This window comes from Giraffa tippelskirchi, chromosome 8, assembly GCF_054371585.1.
Source record: "Giraffa tippelskirchi isolate mGirTip1 chromosome 8, T2T-mGirTip1v1.2.pri, whole genome shotgun sequence".
NCBI lineage: Eukaryota > Metazoa > Chordata > Mammalia > Artiodactyla > Giraffidae > Giraffa > Giraffa tippelskirchi.
Genome location: NC_137282.1, coordinates 11,201,089 through 11,223,804, shown reverse-complemented (window position 1 = coordinate 11,223,804; position 22,716 = coordinate 11,201,089). Strand labels below are relative to the sequence as shown.

Below are 22,716 nucleotides of genomic sequence, written 5' to 3'. Positions count from 1 at the left end.
TTTGTTTTTTAGGGTAGTCTCCTTTACTTGGGCTTCCCTGATAGCTCAGTTGGTAAAGAATCTGCCTGCAATGAGGGAGACCTGGATTCGATCCCTGGGGTGGGAAGACCCCCTGGAGGAGGGAACGGCTACCCACTCCAGTATTCTGGCCTGGAGAATTCCATGGACTGTACAGTCCATGGGGTCGCAAAGAGTCGGACAAGACTGAGTGACTTTCACTCCCTAATCTCCTTTACTTAGGGCTTCCCTGGTGGCTCAGACAGTAAAGAATTCGCCTGCAGTGCAGGAGACTCGGGTTTGATCCCTGGTTTGGGAAGATCCTCTGGAGTAGGAAATGGCAGCCCACTCCAGTATTCTTGCCTGGAGAATCCCATACACAGAGGAGCCTGGCGGGCTACAGTCCATAGGGTTGCAGAGAGTCAGATACAACTGAAGCAACTTAGCAGGCATGCAGCGTTAGGGGCAAAAGAGGAATCTGTTGTATCTCTCAGCCCACCCAAGATACGTGAATGAGGGTTAGGGGAGGTTACACTTTCTGCACTTTCATCCCTGGAGAGTCTCCTGGCTTCACCTTCTATCATCAAAAGGAGGTTTCATGAAACAGAAGCAGACAGGAGTGGTTGAAAAAGCAGCCACAGTCCAGAACAGAATGCCCCAAGGCAGTAGGGGAAGGTTTGGTGTCTGCTCCTTGGTCAGGACCCTTGGAACTTTCTGCAGCTTGGCTTTCTGGCTAATGATTACCAGCTGCGTGGAGCTGGCAGCCTCCTCTGTGCTGGGCTGGCTGGCCCGAGGGCTGGGGTCCCTCGAGTTTTCTGCAGGAACACGCGGGCTTGCCCCCGAGCACTGACTCCCGATGGCTGAGGGGCTGGTCTCTCAGCTCCCTCCTGGCCTCTCCCCGTTGGTTGTCCAGAGCCCCTTCTTGCCCTTCCAACCTCAGGTTTCCTTTTCCAGCCTCCCCGAGGGAGCACAGTCGGCTCCTTTCCCGGGAGATGCTCTGGGCTGCATGCACTGCGATGCCCGCCCAGATCTGAGCAGCGTCCCGGTGAAGAGATGAGGAAAGAAACCGCTGTGGGACTTCAGGCACGTTCAGATCTGCCTTAGCCTGGGTGGGCGTTCAGTCTGCTTCCGGAACCGTCAGCCTCAGATCCCCGAAAGGGCTCTCAGAGGCTTCCTGGTCCAAACCCTTCATTTTGGGGACTTCTGTGGTGGTTCAGTGGTTAGGACTCTGAGCTTCTGAGGCAGGGGGTATGGGTTTATCTCTGGTTGGGGAACGAAAATCCCACAAGCCCTGCAGCATGGCTTTAAAAAAAAAAAAAACAGAAAAAACCTCATTTTACAGATGAGGAGACCGTTTCCTATGGAGGAGAGCTTGAACCCACAAAACCAGCCTGATGGACGGGTGGTCTGGAGGAGGGTTACAGTTTCTCAGGGGCTGGATGTTTCCATTGGCCCCCAAGTCCCCTCCACCCCCTTCTCCACTCTCCTCTGCCTCCAGAAGGCTGACCTGAATCGCTCCTTTACATCCAGGTCCTAGTTTAGGTTCAGCCAACCGAGGCCTCAGGCGGGAGGTCAGAGGGAAGAGAGAGGGACATGAAGGTGTTTATTCCCCTCGCTCCCTTTCCTGCTGTGTTGCCCAGGCTGGCCGTGTCCCCTGACACTGCTGTCGATGGCCCTCTCCACACAGCTTTATGCCTGCGACCCCCATGGGCCCAGGACGGTGGCGTCTCCCTGACTGCACCCACCTGGAGAACAGCCCTGTCTCCTGTCTCCTGACTGCTCAAGGCCTTTGTAAACAGTCCCTTTATGAAGCTCTCCAATTGAAGAGTGTTACCCTGCCACGTCCTGGCAGATAAAAGAGGTTTTGTGTACTAGAGAAAGACAAGTCTATACGAAAGGAAGATGAAATTTAGCAAGAGGGTGGGTTTGTTTCCTGAGGCTACCGTGAGAAATGACCATGAACTTGGAGGCTTAAAACAACAGGCATGGGCTTCCCTTGTGGTTCAGTGGATAAGAATCTGCCCACTAATGCAGAAGACACAGGTTCGATCCCGGCTCCAGGAAGATCCCACATGCTGCAGAGCAACTAAAGTCGTGCCCTGCAACTACTGAGCCTGTGCTCTAGAGCCCGTGGTCCACAACAGAAGCCACTGCAATAGAGGCTCATGCACTGCAAGTAGAGAGTGGCCCCCTACTCACTACAACTAGAGAAAAAGCCTGTGCAGCAGTGAAGACCCCGCACAGCCAAAAATAAAATAAATAAATAAAATTACAATACAAAACAAAAACAAGCATTTAAAGTCTCAAGGTTCTGGAGGTCAGAAGTCCAACCTCGGCATCACTGGGCAGAAATCAAGGTATCATCAGGGCCATGCTCACTCCAGCCTCTCTAGGAGTGGGTGGCTCAGGTGGGCTGGAGTTGAGTATTTCCCTTCCCAGGTCAGTTAGGCTCTGATCACAGCAGGGTAGACTCCGGTTAACTAGTTTCCACTGAAGACTCATAGAGTTCAAAGGCAAGGGAGAAATGGGGGCAGGGGAGAAGTATGGGATTGACATATCAGTTCAGTTCAGTCGCTCAGTCGTGTCTGACTCTGTGACCCCACCCCCCCCAAAGTTTACTCAAACTCAAGTACATTGAGTCGGTGATGCCATCCAACCATCTCATCCTCTGTCGTCCCCTTCTCCTCCTGCCTTCGATCTTTCCCAGCATCAGGGTCTTTTCAAATGAGTCAGCCCTTCGCATCAGGTGGTGGCCAAAGTATTGGAATTTCAGCTTCAGCATCAGTCCTTCCAGTGAATATTCAGGACTGATTTCCTTCAGGATGGAATGGTTGGATCTCCTTGCAGTCCAAGGGACTCTCAAGAGTCTTCTCCAACACCACAGTTCAAAAGCATCAGTTCTTCGGCGCTCAGCTTTCTTTATAGTCCAACTCTCACATCCATACATGACTTCACTATCACTGAAAGACTGACATATGCACACTACTATATTTAAAATAGATAACCAACAAGGACCTACTGGATAGCACAGGGAACTCTGCTCCACGTTCTGTAATAACCTAAATGGAAAAAATTTGAAAAAGAATAGATATATGTGTATGTATAACTGAATCACTTTGCTATACACCTGAAACTAACACAACATTGTTAATCAATGATACTCCAATGTAAAGTAAAAATTGGAAAAGAAGAATGGAATGCTCTGGCGTGTTTCAAATGGTTTCCTGCCACTTACCTTTGCTGGAAGCCCAAGGGAATTTTTCTCTGTGGGAATCTGGCTGAGCTCCTGGAGGTAAATCTCACAATGCTGGGTCCCCTTGGAGTTTTAAACCTTCCGAGTTGTCCTTACTGAGCCCCCCGCAATTCGTCAGTGACTGTTCACCCCAGCGTGGTTTCCCTGGTGGTTCTGATTGAATATCTCTGCTCTGCTAAGTGGCAACTTCCTGCCTTTACTGGTACGTCTCTTCAATCCTGGCTGCAGCGCTTTGCACTCTGTCCTCCCCGCCTCTTATGAATCCCAGAGGAGTTACTGACTTTTCAGTCTGTTTATCTTTTTACTTGTTGTTAGGACAGAGTGGTGACCTCCAAGCTGTCTATATGCGGAACTGGAAAACTCCATGCATGTGTTGACATGCTTCATGGAAGCATCATTCAGTCACTGGGGGACACATGTTGCTGAGAAAGCCTTTCCCCCCCCAGACTCTCTAGTTCTTTTATCTTTGGGCCTGGCAGCTGGCCATCACAGTGACATTCCCGTGCTGAAGCCAGCAGATTTGTCACCAGACGAAACACTGTAGGAGACAAAATGGTGGCAGGTGTGACAGGGACACCAAGATTGTGGAAGAGCCCAGCCAAGGGAAGTTATGGATGCGGAGGTCGTTTGACTCCAGAGTTGAATCCTAAAACCGGGGGCTGGGGATTAACAGATGCAAACTATTGTATATAGAATGGGTGAGCAACAAGGTCCTCCTGTATAGCACTGGGAACTATATTCAATACCCTGTGATAAACCATGACGGAAAAGAACATAAAAAAGAATGTATCAATATGTATCACTGAATCCCTTTGCTCTACAGTAGAAATTAACACAACACTGTAAATCAGCTATACTTCTATAAGATTGAAGGAAAGAGTTGAATCCTGGAGCACAAAAACTAGAATGCTCCCCAAAAACCAAAACCAAAAAAAAAAAAACCCATGACTTCTCTGTCAGTCCAGTGGTTAAGACTCCGTGCTTTCAACACAAGGGGCGTGAATTCACTCTCTGGCTGGGGAACTAAGATCCCACGAGGCACGTGGCAAGGCCAGAAAACAACAAGAAAACGAAAATCTGAATACCCTCAGAAATCACCTGAGTCCACCACCTTGTTTTACAGATGAGGGAAATGAGGTCTGGACAGGGGACTGTCCTTACTCACAGCCGGTCAGTGACGGACCCAGGAGAAGACTGGAAGTCTTAGGACTCAGTGTGAGGGCTTTGCCACTTCCACACTATCACACCGGCTCACCAGTGCCATCCTTCTGAGCAGTCTTTGCGTACTCTTTGTAGGATTGCTACCCCAGTTAGTCCCACTTACTAGAAGCTGGTGGGCAGCAGGAATGCACTGGATGCCAAGTGTATGTTCCTACGTGGAAGGAGGAAACGGTGCTGAGGGTTGTGGCTGATCAGTGACCTGGTCAACAGGAGATGAGCAGGCTGAGCCAGAGGGGAGGCAACACACAGCTTCCTTCATTGAGAAAGCCTTGCTATGGAAACAAGTCAGCCGGGCTAAACAATGCATTAACGATGTAGTCAATACACATTCTGCTACAAGTTCTTTATCTCATCACACACCAGTGTGGTGATCTCTGGCTAGAGGGCAACTGGAAGGGCATCACTTCACTGCTGATTAAGCAAACCACCCCCTCAAATAGGTCATATTGACAGAAGAATACATCAGAGAAGACAATAGTCCCTCTGTCCAGAGTGCATCTATTGGTAGAGTTCAGATTTGGAGTTACTCTTTAAGACTGAATGGCGTATAAATGATTGACAGGCAGATGTTAACTAAATATAGCAAAGTTAATTCAAACAATATAAGGGAGTGATTTTTTTAAATAACTTTTGTCTTTTACAACAGTTTCAGATTTACAGAAAAATTGCTGAAGGGAGTGCTGCTGCTGCTGCTGCTAAGTCGCTTCAGTCGTGTCCGACTCTGTGCGACCCCATAGATGGCAGCCCACCAGGCTCCCGCATCCCTGGGATTCTCTAGGCAAGAACACTGGAGTGGGTTGCCATTTCTTTCTCCAATGCATGAAAGGGAAAAGTGAAAGTGAAGTCGCTCAGTCATGTCCAACTCTTAGCGACCCCATAGACTGCAGCCTATCAGGCTCCTCCATCCATGGGATTTTCCAGACAAGAGTACTGGAGTGGGGTGCCATTGCCTTCTCCGTGAAGGGAGTGCAGACTGTTGCAATATAACCTACCTCCAAAATCCCCTACTGTTTTCATCTAACAATTGTGTGAGGCTTACATGGGCTTTCCAGGTGGCGCTAGTGGTAAAGAACACGCCTGCCAATGCAGGAGATGGATGAGATGCAGGTTTGATCCCTGTGTCAGGAAAATCCTCTGGAGGAGGGCATGGCAATCCACTCCAGTATTCTTGCCTGGAAAATCCCATGGACAGAGGAGCCTGGAGGGCTACGGTCCATAGGGTTACAAAGAGTCGGACACAACTAAAGTGAGTTAGCATGCACACATGTGGTGCATATGTAACAATTTTTAAAAATATTTTTTTATGTGGATCGTGTTTTAAATGTCTGTATTGAATTTCTTATAATATTTCTTCTGTTTTTATGTTTTGGTGTTTTGGCCATGAGACATGTGGGATCTCAGTTCCCCAGCCGGGTATAGAACCTGCACCCCCGGCATTGGAAGGTGAAGTCTTAACCACTGGACTGCCAGGAACCAATATGGACACATCATTATTATTAACTGAAGTCCATACGTCATTTAGATTTCATTAGTTTTTGCCTAATGTCCACCTTCTGTTCCCAAAATTGAATAGGACAGCTTTCAGACGGTGATAGTACAGGTCGGACTAAGTCTCTGCTGAGCTAACATGAAGCTCTGAAACAAAGATTAGTAGAGAGAGATTTCCGACACTGGGCTGGAATGACCAGGATTTTGTACCACCACCTTGCTCAGCCATTGACTGGGGGCTGCCAGAGAAGGCTGATAGCTCAGAAGCCCAGGCATTTGCAGCAACATGGATGGGCCTAAGAGTGTCATACTGAGTGAAGTAAGTCAGACAGAGAAAGAGAAATGTCGTATGATATCCCTTAAATGTGGAATCTAAAAAGAAATTATATAAATGAACTTATTTACGAAACAGAAACAGACTTACAGACTTAGAGAACGAATGTATGGTTACCAGGGGGGCGTGATGGGGGATGGGATGGTTGGGGAGTGGGGGATGGGCATGTACACACTGCTATATGTAAAATGGGTAACCAACAAGGACCTACTGTATAGCTCAGGGAACTCTGCTTAGTATCGTGTGGCAGCCTGGATGGGAGGGGAGCCTGGGGGAGAATGGAGGCATGTGTGTGTACGGCTGAGTCCCTCTGCTGTGCACCTGGAACTACTACAACATTGTGAATCAGCTATACTCCAATATAAAAGGCTTTTTTTAAGTTAAAATAATAAATGTTTTGTTTAGCCAGATTGTATATAAAGAAAAAAAAAATGCTGGGCAGACACTGAAAACAATAACAGCTGGATGTTAACAGCTAACCATATTTCTTGATGTGCTGTGAGCTCAGTTGCTCAGTTGTGAACTGTAGCCCACCAGGATCCTCTGTCCGCGGAATTTTCTAGGCAAGAATATTGGAGCGGGTTGCCATTTCCTCCTCCAGGGGATCTTTCCAATCCAGGGATCAAACCCGCATCTCTTGCATCTCCTGCATTAGCCGGCAGATTCTTTACCACTGTGCCACCTGGGAAGCCCACATGCCTTGATGCTGGGTTGCTAAATCCATTTTTGACAAGAGTCTGAGTGCTGCGACTCTGTGTCTGCCAGAAAGACCTTTGAAGTTTCCAAGGAGAATTTGACTCACCATTGGTCAGGAATCTTGAGCAGGAGTGGTGCCACTGGCCTCTTTCAGCTCTTGGGCCCCATGACGAGCTGCCTTGATCCCGAAGACACAAGGATTCCATTTCTCATATTCATTCCACCTTGCTCAAGCCTCTGTCTCTCTTCTTACACTCACTAGCTTATGCCCTTCTCTGTCCTAGAGATAAGATCAGGGACCAAGCATATTCATGGAGGATGGAAACTATGGCACCCACTCTGTTGCCCACACCTTCTTAGACTCCAGATGCTCAAAAAAAGCTGGGGGGTGGGGTGGGGTGGGGATAGATTACAGTATCAATAGCATTGTGGAGGTGTAGATAAAAGGCTGTGAATACCAGCAAGAAAAAGTTGAAAAATTCAAAGCTAAGACTACACAGGCCAAATCTGGTCTGGAAATGTCCCGTGCCTTGAACATGAAAAATTGCAGAACAATAGCACTCCCTACTGATCTGTGCATACGCCACACCTGGCAAGGCAGGATACTTTTATTTTCTTCCATCCTAACTCCTATGGGTGCCCCTGGATTTTTATCTGCAGTTGTGGAATCACTGCAGTGCAGTGATTCTTTCAACCTGCAGGAAAGTGCAAAACTTCCCAAAGAAAGTGTGGCTCTGATGCTTTGTTCTACCTGTGTTACTTTTTCTTTTATTTAACTTATTTAAAAGGTTAAAAGCCTGTTTTATTCTTGCAACTTGGCAGCTCTGCCTGGCTCACAAATGTCCTAAGATAAACAAATGAGGTCTGTACATAACCTCTTAGGACAGTCTTAGCTTCTGAGCCAAAAGGACTTTTAATATTTACTTTGTCTCTCTTTAGAGATTTCCTTTTAATGTTTGTTTCTGCTTTGAAGTATTTTCAGATTCCATAGACCCTGTTTGTTTTGCCCAGCCAGAAAATAGTAGATTGTTTTTTTCTTATATTCATTCTGCTATTTTTATACAGTGAACCGTACATACTGATTTTAATTCCAAAGGCTCACATATGAAAGTGCTTTCTTGAACTCAGACCCTCAGGACTTTTGCCAGCCTTCTCATTTTTTGTGTCTGCTTTGTCATTTTTAGGTGGAATAACTGAAGTCAAAACCTGCTGGGTCAGGGGGTGGAAATATACTATTGGTGGATGAACTCTTCTGACCTTCCACTCCCAGGACCAGACAGTGGGGTGGGAGGTGGTGGGTGGCGGTTTAGTCACTCAGTTGTATCCGACTCTTTTCCAACCCCATGGACTGTAGCTCACCAAAGCTCCTCTGTCCATGGGATTTCCCAGGCAAGAGTACTGGAGTGGGTAGCCATTCCCTCCTCCAGAGGATCTTCCCGACCCAGGGATCAAATCTGCATCTCCTGATTGGCAGGCAGATTCTTTACCACTGAGCTACCAGGGAAGCCCAACAGGATGGGAATTCATGTTTAAATACCCAATGGCTGTTCCAGGTCCCAAAATTACATGAGATCCAGAAAAGTACTAAGAGTTAATATTCTAAGAAGATACTTGTGGTTACTGAATCCAGGATGTTTGAATTAAAGGCAGGTTCTGTCTCTGAACACAATACCAGAGCACAAAAAAAAAAATACTCTGCTTGAAAAGTAAATCAATAAAAAGCCCACAAAGCTTGCAGTGTCCCTGAAGCATTATGTAGGACTAGAAATGGCAACTAAATGAAATTTTAAAAAAAGAAGAAGAAGAAGGTTTTTAAGTGCGTTCATTCCTCTCCCTGAGAATACAGATTGAATTGTGAACTTGGCAGCTGTTTCCGCAGGAGAACAAGGTCACAGGTCTGAAGCACAAGCTCTCTTCTGGAAACTTCCTGCTTATGATAGATGACAGTTGCCTCACCTTGAAATAGGGGAACGCTATTTTTTTCCCCCACTTTTTTTTGCTAGCACAGCGTGTTGGAGAACAGTCACGCCGAGTGGCTGCTGGAATTACAGAGGAATTGCTCAGAAGTCGCCTTGGGCAAAGGGCATTTGGCTGGAAACTTGCGCTGAAAAGTTACCTTGTAAGTCAGCATGTGACTTCCACCTGACTTAATTTTCTTCAGTCCCAAGGGTTCCAAGCCAGAGGGAAAAAGGTCCTGGTCTGGGCTGCTGGCACGTTCACTCTTCAGAGTCAACTGGGAATCAGTTCAAAGACAAACCAACAAAGGTAACTTCTCCCTTTGACACTGAGGATATATGGGAGGGCTCTTAAACTAAAATGTTTTATTTTCTAATCAAAATAACAGCCGTGTAATCTTTGTATTTGGATTAGGTGTGAATGAAGGAGATAAGGATTGAGGAAAGAACAGAGGACTGTGCAGGGATGGGCAAATCTGCCTCTGGGTTCCAACCTTGGCTCTGTCTCTTGACCTTGGGCAAGTCGCTGATCCACCAGGGCCTCGGTTGACTTATATTAAAAAAAAAGAAGGTGGAACAAGGTGGCCTCTAAAAGCCTTTCCAACTCTGTTCTAGGAATCAGCCTCTTAGTTTTTATTTTTTGTTCTGTTTAGGCCAAAACAATGATGCAAGGTGGAATTAGGATGTAGATTTGCAAGAAGGTCATCTTTTAAAATTTTCTTATTTAAAAAAAATTTTTTTTAATGAATATAGTTGATTTCAATGTTGTATTAATTTCTGCTGTACAACAAAGTGAATCAGTTACACTGTTGTATATATATACATATGTGAGTGGTATATATACATATATATATATCGTATATATACAAATGAGTGGCATATATACATATATCCGCTCATTTTTAGATTCCTTTCCCACATAGGTCTTTACAGCGCATTGAGCTCCCTGTGCTGTTCACTAGGTCCTTATTAGTTATCTGTTTCACATATAGTAGTGTGTGTATGTGTGTATATGTCAATCTCAACCTCCCAATTTATCCCTCACCCTACCTCTTTCCCCCTTGGTAACCACAACTTTGTTTTCTACACCTGTGACTCTAATAAGTTCATTTGTACCACTTTTTTAGATTCCACATACAGGCAATATCGTATATTTGTCTTTCTTGCAAGAGGGTCATCTCGAGGCTGGTAGCAGGCTTCAGGCAACTCTCACTTCATCCAATATGTTTGCAAAGATGAACTGAGATTAAGACAGGCATCAAGGTAGGTGTTTATATATACTTGTCAAAGGAATGAGTGTATCAATCAATCAGTCAGGATAGCATTGAGGGAGAAGGCAATGGAAGCATTCCATTCAGTTCAGTTCAGTTCAGTGACTCACTCATGTCTGACTCTTTGCAACCCCATGGACTGCAGCACACCAGTCCTCCCTGTCCATCACTAACTCCTGGAACCTACTCAATTTCATGTCCATCAAGTTGGTAATGCCATCCAACCATCTTATCCTCTGTTGTCCCCTTCTCCTCCTGCCTTCAATCTTTCCCAGCATCAGGGGAAATGAATCAGTTTGCCAGTGAATCAGTTCTTTGCATCAGGTGGCCAAAATATTAGAGCTTCAGCTTCAGCATCAGTTCTTTTAATGAATATTCAGGACTGATTTCCTTTAGGATGAACTGGTTTGATTTCCTTGCGGTCCAAAGGACTCTCAAAAGTCTTCTCCAATACCATAGTTCAAAAGCATCAATTCTTCGGTGCTCAGCTTTCTTTATAGTCCAACTCTCACATCCATACGTGACTACTGGAAAAACCATAGCTTTGACTAGACAGACTTTTGTTGGCAAAATAATGTCTCTGGTTTTTAATATACTTTAGCATTCCATTGGAGGAAGTTTATTTGGAATAGGGCATAGATTTGCTTGGGCTTCCCAGGAGGCTCAGACAGGAAAGAATCTGCCTGCAATGAAGGAGATGCAGGTTCGACTCCTGGATTGGGAAGATCCCCTGGAGGAGGAAGTAGCAACCCATTCCAGTATTCTTGCCTGGGAAATCCCATGGACAGAGGAGCCTAGCCGGCTACAGTCCATGGGGTCGCAAAAGTGTTGGACATGACTTAGCAACTAAACAATAAATAACAGCAAATAGATTTGCTTATCAGTGATGCCTGGGAAGAAGTTTTATGAAGAGGTTCAGCCAAAGCTAAACTTCAGGCCTGGGAAATATTAGGGTTAAGACTAGTTTACATAGCACTCTTTATATATAGAACAAAACGGGGTGATTACTGGTAGGCTGCTAAGTACGATAATTCTTACAGCTACAGGTAGTTTAACTTCAAGACAATGGGACTCTTCTCCCCAGTTTAATGACCAGAACATTGATTTGCATTTGCCTTGGTGGAGTCTTAGAGAAATCCAAACTAATAGTTGCTAAACTGCATGTAAGTTTATTTTTCACTTACATAAAAGAAATCTGCAGTAGGCAATTCAGGGCAGGCTTAGAGGTTCCGTGGTGTTATGGATTAGAGTCCTTCCACCTCAAGTTTATGTATGGCTGCGTGAACTCAGCTATCTCAACAGCATTCCAGCCAGCAGGGAAAAGAAAGAGCCCCCACCCCAACCCCAAAAAAATGGTGGGGGGGATCACCTCCTGTCTTAGTCCATGTGGACTGCTATTACAAAATACCACAGACTGGGTCATTTATAAACAACAAACATTTATTTCTTGTGATTTTGGAAGCTAGATGTCCGAGATCGTGGTGTCAGCATGGCTGCTTTCCAATAAGGGGCTCTTCCCAGTTCATAGCGGTGCCTTCTAGCTGTGTCCTCACGAGGTGGATGGGGCAAAGAATCTCTCTGGAGCTCTTGTATAAGGGCACTGATCCCATTCATGAGGGCTCCACCACCAGTGATTTTAGCCTCTCCCAAAGGCTCCCTCTCCTAATACCATCACCTTTGCATGTTCGGATTTTAACATGAATTTTAGGAGGATAATGAACATTCAGGCCATAGAACCCTCCCCACTGGCCATGAATGATACTTCTTGGAAGTTGAACTTGACTCTTCTGTTGCCATTCCATTGACCAAAATTTAGGTACTTGGTCACACCTAAGTGCAATAGAGACTGGGAAACATAGCTTTTATTCATAATATCTAAAAATCAGCATTGTTTTTGCTTATTTTAAGAGAGAAGGGGAAAACAGGTATTAAAGAATATTAGTCTCTGTCACCTTGAGAGATTACAGACTTATTACAGTTATACAATAAACTACTTTGGTACTTATCTCTTAAAACATCTGCAGGGCCCATAGCAAATTATTTTGAGTATTCCAAATGAATAAACGAATCTATACCCTGTGGAGGTGACTTTGATCTTTGAAAGCAAGCCAGAGTCACTCAGGAAACCTGTGATGAGTAAGATGTGTGACAAAGCTGAGAATTACCATTTGGCGATGGCACCCCACTCCAGTGCTCTTGCCTGGAAAACCCCGTGGACGGAGGAGCCTGGTAGGCTGCAGTCCATGGGGTCGCTAAGAGTCGGACACAACTGAGCGACTTCACTTTCACTTTTCACTTTCATGCATTGGAGAAGGAAATGGCAACCCACTCCAGTGTTCTTGCCTGGAGAATCCCAGGGACAGAGGAGCCTGGTGGGCTGCCGTCTATGGGGTCGCACAGAGTCGGACATGACTGAAGCGACTTAGCAGCAGCAAGAATGAGCTATGGGCTTTTACTCCTGGATATTATAGGCTCTACTAGGCATTAGGACCATTCCTATAGAAGGTAACTCTGAGGACTTCCCTGGTGGTCCAGTGGTTAAGAATCTGCCTTCTAATATAGGAGACATGTGTTCAATACCTGGTCAGGGACTAAGATCCTACGTGCCTTGGGGCAACTGAGTCCATGAGCTACAGATAGGACCCCTCTCCCCCCACCACGATGAAGATTCCACGTGCCACAAGGAAAGATCCTGGGTGCTGCGCCGAAGACCAGAAGCAGCCAAAAATAAATTAACTAATATATAAAAAAAAGAAAAGAAACTCTAGAACTTGGATAGAATACATAATGCAATTACCTAAAGGCACTGAAGAAACAGAAGTTAGATTCTGGGGCTACATGTTGCTTGGAGAAGATAAAGAGTCAAACTGATGGTCTCTGTGCCGCAGCTTTTTTTTTTTTCGGCTATACCTGCACCTCAAGGCATGTGGGATCTTAGTTTCCCGACCAGGGGTTGAACCCACACCTGCTGCATTGGAAGCCTGGAGACTTAACCTCAGGACCACCAGGGAAGCCCCTGCTGCCAACGCTTTTAGCACAGGGCTAAGTGTAGTCCACACAGTGGCTTGTGTAATAAAGAGACACACATGAGAAAGTCTCACGTCCTGCCTGCTCTTCTAAGGGATGAAAGAAGTGAAGTCAGGAAATGATGAATGCTGAAAAAGCGGGCGAACCCAGAAAGGAAAGAGTCAGAAAAGAGAGCCCCAAACCAAATCGTTGACTGACCCTTGAAACGTGTGCAGAAAACACTCAGAGCGGCTCAGCTACACAGAAGGTCTGCACTCACTGGAGCTGCCACCCAAGAAGCAGGGTGTGAAGTTCAAGCCCAGCGAGAAAATGATCTGTTGAAATGAAAGGAAAACAACTTTCACCAGTGAAAAGTAATGGAGTCTGAAATCGCCACAACTTAGTATTCATGATGTCCATGATACAGTCCAAAATTAGATATCTAACATATGAAGAACCACTGGGCTTCCCTGGTGGCTCAAATGGTAAAGGATCCACCTGCGATGCAGGAGACCTGGGTTCGATCCCTGGGTTGGGAAGATCCTCTGGAGAAAAGAATGGTTACCCACTCCAGTACTGTTGCCTGGACAATTCCATGGGCAGAAGAGCCTAGTGGGCTACGGTCCGTGTGATCGCAGAGCTGGACACGACTGAGTGACTAACACTTTCAGTTTCACTTTTCATGAAGAGCTATTAAGCCACAAAAAGCACATGGAGAAATCTTTAATGCACGTCCTAAGTGAAAGAAGTCAGTCTTCAAAGGCTACATATTGTGTGACTCTAACTATATGACGTTCTGCAAAAGGCAAAACTACAGAGACAATAAAAATAGAATATCACTGGTTGCCAGGGGAGAGGGAAGGGGAAGGATGAACAGGCAGAAAACAGAGGATGTTTAGGGCAGTGAAACTATTCTGTATGACAGAGCAATGGTGGAGACATGTTATTATATATTTGCCAAAACTTGTAGGATACATACCAAGAGTGAACCCTGATGTAAACTATCAACTTTGGGTGACAATGACACGTCAGTGCAGGTTCATTGGTTGTGACATATGTATCACTCTGGAGGAAGGGGGTTGATAGTGGAGAAGCTGTGTGTGTTTGAGGGCAGGGGGTATATATAAACTCTCTGTGCTTTCTGCTCATCTTAACTCTGTACCTAAAACTACTCTGAAAAATAAAGTCCAGTTAAAAAAAAAACAAATGAATAGTTTAAATGCAAAGATAGAAATAGATGAAAACTAGTTAGTTCAGTCACTCAGTCATGTCCAACTCTTTGCGACCCCATGGACTGCAGCATGTCACGCCTCCCTGTCCATCACCAACTCCCAGAGTTTACTCAGACTCATGTCCTTTGAGTCAGTGATGCCATCCAACCATTTCATTCTCTGTCGTTCCCTTCTCTTCCTGCCTTCAGACATCCCCAGCATCAGGGTCTTTTTAAATGAGTCAGCTCTTCGCATCAGGTGGCCAAAGTATTGGAGTTCAGCTTCAACATCAGTCCTTCCAATGAATATTCAGGGCTGATTTCCTTTAGGATGGACTGGTTGAATCTCCTTGCAGTCCAAGGGACTCTCAAGAGTCTTTTCCAACACCACAGTTCAAAGGCATCAATTCTTTGGCGCTCAGCTTTCTTTATAGTCCAGCTCTCACATCCATACATGACTGCTGGAAAAACCATAGCCTTGACTAGACAGACCTTTGCTGGCAAAGTAATGTCTCTGCTTTTTAATATGCTGTCTAGGTTGGTCATAACTTTTCTTCCAAGGAGTAAGCGTCTTTTAATTTCATGGCTGCAATCACCATTTGCAGTGATTTTGGAGCCCCCCAAAATCAAGTCTGTCACTGTTTCCATTGTTTCTCCATCTATTTGCCATGAAGTGATGGGACTGGATGCCATAATCTTTGTTTTCTGAATGTTGAGCTTTAAGCCAACTTTTTAACTCTCCTCTTTCACTTTCAAGAGGCTATTTAGTTCTTCTTCACTCTCTGCCATTAGGGTAGTGTCATCTGCATATCTGAGGTTATTGACATTTCTCCCAGCAATCTTAATTCCAGCTTGTGCTTCATCCAGCCCACCGTTTCTCATGATGTACTCTGCATGTAAGTTAAATAAGCAGGGTGACAATATACAGCCTTGATGTACTTCTTTTCCTATTTGGAACCATTCTGTTGCTCCATATCCAGTTCTAACTGTTGCTTCCTGACCTGCATACAGGTTTCTCAAGAGGCAGGTCAGGTGGTCTGGGATTCCCATCTCTTTAAGATTTTCCAGTTTATTGTGATCCACACAGTCAAAGGCTTTGGCATAGTCAATAAAGCAGAAATAGATGTTTTTCTGGAACTCTCTTGCCTTTTCGATGATACAACAGATGTGGCAATTTGATCTCTGGTTCCTCTGCCTTTTCTAAATCCAGCTTGAATATCTGGAAGTTCACGGTTCACATGCTGTTGAAGCCTGGCTTGGAGAATTTTGAGCATTACTTTGCTAGCATGTGAGATGAGTGCAATTGTGCAGTAGTTTGAACTTTCTTTGGCACTGCCTTTCTTAGGGATTGGAATGAAAACTGACCTTTTCCAGTCCTGTGGCCACTTCTGAGTTTTCCAAATTTGCTGGCATATTGAGTGCAGCACTTTCACAGCATCATCTTTCAGGATTTGAAATAGCTCAACTGGAATTCCATCACCTCCACTAGCTTTGTTCGTAGTGATGCTTTCTAAGGCCCACTTGACTTTGCATTCCAGGATGTCTCGCTCTAGGTGAGTGATCACACTATCGTGATTATCTGGGTCGTGAAGATCTTTTTTGTACAGTTCTTCTGTGTATTCTTGCCATCTCTTCTTAATATCTTCTGCTTCTGTTAGGTCCGTACCATTTCTGTCCTTTATTGAGCCCATCTTTGCATGAAATGTTCTCTTGGTATCTCTAATTTTCTTGAAGAGATCTCTAGTCTTTCCCATTCTATTTTTTCCCTCTATTTCTTTGCACTGATCGCCGAGGAAGGCTTTCTTATCTCTCCTTGCTATTCTTTGGAACTCTGCATTCAAATGGGTATATCTTTCCTTTTCTCCTTTGCTTTTGGCTTCTCTTCTTTTCACAGCTATTTGTAAGGCCTCCTAAGACAGCCATTTTGCTTTTTTGCATTTCTTTTTCTTGGGAATGGTCTTGCTCCCTGTCTCCTGTACAATGTCATGAACCTCTGTCCATAGTTCATCAGGCACTCTGTCTATCAAGTCTAGTCCCTTAAATCTATTTCTCACTTCCACTGTATAATCGTTAGGGATTTGATTTAGGTCATACCTGAATGATGTAGTGGTTTTCCCTACTTTCTTCAATTTCAGTCTGAATTTGGCAATCAGGAGTTCACGATCTGAGCCACAGTCAGCTCCTGGTCTTGTTCTTGCTGACTGTATAGAGCTTCTCCATCCTTGGCTGCAAAGAATATAATCAATCTATTTTTGACATGATTACTGGGGGAAAAAAATGCAGGTTAAACATAAGCTTTGTAATCAAGACAGAACTGGGTTTAAATATGGATACACCACTTACCTCTCTACTCGTCAGTTTCTTCAGCTTAAAGTGGGGCGCACAGTGTAAAAATTAAGGAAATACAGCGTAGAAGCTAAGCTCTGTGTGATAGCTCTGGACCTAGCCTACCTGGGTTAGAACCTGGGCTCTGCCATTACTTATTCCTTTACTTATTGTCGTGCTGGATTTTCGTTGCTGTGAGACGGCTTTCTCCAGTTGTGGCACAAGGCCTTCTCATTTGTGATGGCTTCTCTTATTGCAGAGCAAAGGCTCTAGGGCGTGTGGGCTTCAGTCTTTGCAGCATGCAGGCTCAGTAGTTGTGGCACACAGGCTTAGGTGCTTCATGGGATGTGAGATCTTACCAGACCAGGGGTCAAACTTATGTCCCCTGCATTGCAAGGTGGATTCTTAACCACTGGACCACCAGGGAAGTCCTGCTATTTCTTACTGTGTGGCCTTAGGTGTGTTTAATCTTTCTGTGCTTCACTTTACTTTTTGCAAATTGAGGACACTAAAAGTACCTCCCCAAAATGTCGTGATGTCCTCAGTGAGTTAATAAATCTAACGCACCGAGAACAGAATCAGGCACATAAAGTGTTCAACAGATATTACCTACTGTGATCCTTCCCCAGTACTCTGAGGACTAACTGTGGTTACTTGTGTCAACCAGCAAGCACAGGGATCTCTGGTACCCAATGAGCGTTAGCTCCCATCCCTTCTCTGAGCAAAAGTAACCTTCTGGGGGTAGGACTTGACACTGAAGGGTATCTTTTGCCTCCTGGGGGAAATCTTGAATTTCAGTTTTGTTAAATTTTTTTTTTTTACTCTTTTTTCAATGTTTAAAAAATGCCTTACTAACAGATTTACAAAGCACATAGGGAAACTGTAACACTGGGTATCAATCAGATCATACCCCTCCTGGCTGCCATCAGGCCTTTTCTCTGAAAAGCCCTCACTCTGTTTATTTCCCCCAAACAGTAATTCCCTTCACTAACAGACTCACAGACTTAGAGAATAAACTTCTGGTTGCCCGGGAGAAGGATGGGGGGAAGGGGTAGTTATGGAGTTTGGAATTGACATGTACACATGACTATATTTACAATGGATACCCAACAAGGACCTACTGTATAGCACAGGGAACTCTGCTCAGTGGGATGAGGCAGCCTGGATGGGAGGGGAGGTTGGGGAGGAATGGATCCATGGATATGTATGGCTGAGCTCCTTTGCTGTGCATCTGAAACTCTCACAACATTGTTAATCAGCTATATTCCAATATAAAATAAAAGTTAAAAAAAAAAAAGAATTCCCTTCACTGACTTCACTGATGACCCCTGTCTCTGTATCAACCAGGGCAGCAAGAGCAGTAAACACAAGCATCTCAGTAGAGATGCCCTTTGCGCCCCTTGGGACTACCTTGCACATTCTTGTGCAGACCCCTTTCCCCCTTGATTATCTCTGTTTCTCTGCACTGCAGTAGGATATAGGCTTCACCTCTTTTCCTTTCAACTGTTTTAGTGATGTTTTTCTGCACGAACAGTAAGAAAACTCCTCCCAACAGCCCATCTTGTCTACTGGGGGTGGGAGGAGGGGGAGAAAACTTTCCCATCCCCCTTTTCCTTCTCCTGTGGCTTCCCCTCCCATTTCCCCCTTGGAATGACCCACCTTTCTCCCTGGGAGGGGCTGAAACAGTTCCTCAGGAAGGGGCCACAGCTCAGACAGGGTTGTTTGCCTTCTCAATGACACTGAAATCACATTGCCTTAGTATCCCAGACAGAATGCGGGGAGAATTTGAACTTCTAAAAAAAACATCTGCCAAGAGTCAGCTTTTCTTCAGCTCTATGAAATCCTCCCCACAAAACCTCATTGCCCCGTCTCACTCTACTGCTATACCAATTCACATTTCTTTTCCTCGCCCCAAATATTCTGCTTGTTTATGTGTATCTGCAATGCAGCATCATCCTGAACGCTGGGGACTCTCTGGCTATAGGAGGGTAAAGATAATGTATAAACAGGAAGTCAGTATTTGACATAAAAAAAAAGAGAGTCATTGTAAATATAGTAGGGGTTTCCCATCCTTTCTGGAAACATGAAAATGCAGCTGCATACATCTTTCCTGCCTGTAGCTTCCACTCAAGGAGGAAGTTAACGTTCAGCGCCAGTCTGTCTGCTTAACCACAGGTTCATTCATTCATTTGGCAAATATTTGTTGTACGTAAGCCAGGATACAGGCGTTGTGCCAGGCAGTAAGCTTGGATACAGAGATAAGGAAGTTTTCTTGCCCTTAAAGAACTGAAAGACAAATAAATGAAGAGATAGTTGCAAAATAAGATCCGTAGGTGCTATGCTGGAGGAATTAACAAGCGGTATGGGAGCACGGTGATAACATATGTAGGATGGATGCATTTATCAGCAATGATGGGTATCTACTAGGTATGTGCCCGGTAGTATTGGGAGGACAATGAAAACAAACAAACTCCCCGTCTTCGCGGAGTTTGCCTTCTAGTGAAGGAAACAGGCAATAATAAAAAAGCTGTAAGATCAGAATGCAGGATAGTGGTGTCGAAGGCAATCTGAGTTGGGTCTGGAAGGAAAAACAGGTGTTAGGAAAAGAGGGCATCCCATATTTTAAACTAAAAGAAACCCTGGGATGGAGGAGAGTTAGCTGGAGGGGAGCGAAGTGGGAGGTGGGAACTGATGAAGAAGAGCCTGAAATATTTTGAAAGGAAGTTATAAGGAGTATGGTGTGTATGTTAGTCTCTCAGTCAAATCCGACTGTTTGTGATCCCAAGGACTGTAACCCACCAGGCTCCTCTGTCCACGGAATTCTCCAGGCAAGAATACTGCAGTGGGTTGCCATTCCCTCCTCCAGGGGGTCTTCCCAACCCAGGGATTGAACCTGGGTCTCCTGCATTGCACGCAGATTCTTTAACCATCTGAGCCACCAGGGAAGCCCTGTAAGGAGTATGAGTAGGTACATCACAGGGGTGATGGGAGGGACAGGATCTTATTTCCAACACAAGAGTTCGGAACAGAATTCATTCATTGGTTGTCAGAACCGGAAGGGACATTAAGAGGTCAAGAATGATCATAGCCCTCTTATTTTACAAATGAAAAGAAAGCAAGACTCGGAGAGGGCGCAGGAACTTGTCCCGAGTTTTGTGGGGCACGAACAGGTCCCCTCCGTTTTCTACACGACTCTGCGCAGGCCTCTGTGCCGGACAAGCGGCTGGGGGAGGCCGCCTGGCGGGGAAGGCGGCCCGGGTCTGGGGTGCGGGCGCACACCGCCCCCTCCCGGGGCTTCTCCGCGCGGCCGCCCCGCGGGGCCCCCTCCCAGCTGCGCCGCCGGCAGCCGCGCGCGGGGGCTCCCCGGGGGCCGGTCCGCGGCCCGGGCGAACTGGGAGGGCGACGGCCTCCGGGTGCACCTCCCGTCCACTCCACCTGTCGCCCTCCGCCGCCCGAGGGGTGCTCCCTGGCTGCGTGACTCGCGCGTTCAGCCTCGCCCGAGCGGGATCTCCGGGCGGGGGTCCCCGGGCCGCCGGGCGGGCCGAGCCCTACGATTGGCGGAGAAGTCGCAGCGTCTCCAGCAACGCCCTTTCGCCGGCGCTCCCGGCGGCCGGGACCCTGTCCTCGGCACCCCCGCCCACCCCGCGGCCCCACCCTTCCTCCCGCGCCCGCCTTCTCCTCCCGGCGGGGTCCGGGCCGGGCCGGCGTGCCGCGGAGCCACCACCGGCGGGCGCAGCCGGGCCCCGCGCTCTGAGCCATGGGAGGCGCCCACTCTCAGAGCCCGAGGGGCCGGGAGCCGACCGCGGAGAGGTCCCCGAGACCCCGAGAGACCGCGTGAGTCCCAGCACCCCCAACTCCCGCCCCCCAGGCCCCCGGGGCCGCTGTTCGGGGCTTTGCGTGCCGGCCCGGGATGGGAGCGCACGGCGCCCGTCCCACCCGGGCTGGGAAAGGGGGACTCCCGCGCGCGCCTGCGGGGCGCAGGGGTGGGCCTGGTGGGACATCCCGCCCCGAGCCTCACCTTGCGGGGCCCGGGGGACGCACGACCACGACCCCACGGGGACAGTATCGCCCCCAGGCGGGCTGCTGACCCGCGCCCGCCCTTGCTGCGCCCGGAGCAGGGGGCGGAGGCGGGGGGAGCGGGGATTAGAGGACCCCGAGGTTTTCCAGACTCGTCCAAGCAGGAACACACACGTGTCCTCAAGGGCTCAGAAACACTCCCGAGACGGAGCCAGTTGCTGCAGGAGTAGAGATTAGAAGGGGACTCGAGTCGCAAAGATAACTCGGCTCGTGTTGGCCTTCAGGGTCCGGGAACTTGATGCCGTGCTCGTTGTTCGCAAGAACTCCCTCTTGTTTGCTCCTAGGGCTTCATGATGATCTCAGAGAAAGGACTGTATTGTAGCGGCAGCAATTAAGCTTTTGTTCTGGGACAGCAACAACTGGGGACATCAAGTACTGAAATGCAAGTTTCGAAGGGACATTTTTAGGAACGTGATTTAGAGCAAGTTGCTGCGGTTTGAAAGATGGCCTTGCTGTCTTATCGCAGAGAGGATGTGTTGATGATAACTATTTAGCTGAAAACCCAAGCCATCTTTAAGCGTTTAATTAAAAATGTTTAAAGTCTGTGTGTGTGTCTTGGAGGTAATGTCAAAGAATCCATACTCTATTTTAATTCAGCCAGTGCCAAAGCTGTTTAGTTTGAGAAAGATACACTTAGCCATCACATACAGACAGCCTGGGCCATGGGAGGGGCCTCTTTGGATTCTCTTTTCAAGACAAAGTAACTTCGAGAATATCCAGATGATAGACATGGTAGTTGTTCCTCCTGATGGTTTACATATGATCACGAATCTAAACTTAGTCCAGGCATCTTATTAATGGTAAGAATAGCTGAGAATTATTGAGTAGATTAAAAATGTGCCAAACCCTGTTCTAAATACTCTGCGTGTTATTTAGTCCCCAAGAACACTGAATTCATTTCTGTTATGGCCTTCATTTTATTGGTGAGGAAGCTGAAATATCAATACAAAGAGAAGTGACTTGTTCAAGGTTACAGAGCTACAAGTTGGGGGACCCAGATTCTGACTCCAGAGGTCCTGCTGCAGCTGTTTCCCACGGGAGTGTTGGGATTGAGTTTAGGAAACAAACTTTTATCTCAGCAGGCAGAACACACCCCACTTTTTCCTTTAATTCCTCCCAAATGAGGGAGAAATCTGAATTAGCAATGCTTATACCTAATGAGAAACAAAATTGCCAAAGTTGATTTAACTTTATAAAAAGCAAACGTAAGGGACACCTCTGGTGGTCCAGTGGTTAAGACTTCACCTTCCAGTGCAGAGGGTGAGGGTTCGATTCCTGGTTTGGGTACTAAGCTTTCATGTGGCAGGAGCAGGTTGCGGGGGGTATGGGGTATGGGGCAGCTAAGCCCCTGCACTGCAACTACTGAACCCCCACTCTGGAGATCCCTGTGCCACAACTAAGGCCCAGTGCAGCCAAATAAATAAATATTAAACAAACAAGCAAACAGAAGAGGCAGTGTAATACTGAGATGATGTTCAGAGTTTTAGAGGCAAATTGCCCGGGGTTGAGTTCTAGGCTCTGCTGCTTAGTATCTGGAGCTCTTTTATCTGGTCCTTAACCTCTCTGAGTCTGCTTCCTTGTATGTAAAATGGGAATGAAGACAACGTCCACTTCACAGGCTGCTCTGAGGATGACATAAGATCATGTATTTATATGAAAAGCAAGCTAATAGGTTTTATCTCTGAGCAGTAAGTTGTTTTAGCCAAGGATGACGGTTGACTATTTAATCTTGGTGAGCATGTGGCTGGTGTAACTCAAAAGTAAATATTTGAATCGTTCTCTGATAGGATGCTGGAGAAATGAACTCAGGGCTTTTTGTGCTGGATTCAGCTGTCAGGGTAAGGAACTGATTCTCGATTGTCAGATTATCCTGTGCTTTTGCA

General features: G+C 46.4%; 1 protein-coding gene and 1 long non-coding RNA gene across 24 annotated transcripts in view; one reads left to right on the top strand and one right to left on the bottom strand.

Moving 5' to 3' along the window:
* TACC1 (transforming acidic coiled-coil containing protein 1) overlaps positions 1 to 22,716 on the top strand; it is a 118,742-nt gene that overhangs the window by 5,590 nt on the left and 90,436 nt on the right. For 12 of the 23 annotated variants that reach the window (XR_014063406.1, XR_014063405.1, XR_014063402.1 and 9 more), the window contains exon 1: positions 20,455 to 20,590. The exons of 5 other annotated variants lie outside the window; for them this stretch is intronic. Coding sequence is in view for 9 of the 18 variants with exons in the window: in XM_081524057.1 (XP_081380183.1) it covers positions 20,514 to 20,590 (77 nt within the window). In the remaining 9 variants the exon portion in view is untranslated. Of the gene's footprint in view, positions 1 to 9,150; positions 9,255 to 20,454; positions 20,591 to 22,716 lie in introns of those variants that run through there. 6 more of the 23 variants (XR_014063401.1, XM_081524047.1, XM_081524041.1 and 3 more) reach the window with 1 other exon arrangement.
* On the bottom strand, positions 11,638 to 21,146 carry LOC145518886 (uncharacterized). Its single transcript, XR_014063414.1, has 4 exons — positions 20,775 to 21,146; positions 19,556 to 19,705; positions 16,526 to 16,657; positions 11,638 to 13,556 (listed from the first exon to the last, which is right to left on the bottom strand). It is a non-coding gene; the product is annotated as an uncharacterized LOC145518886 (long non-coding RNA).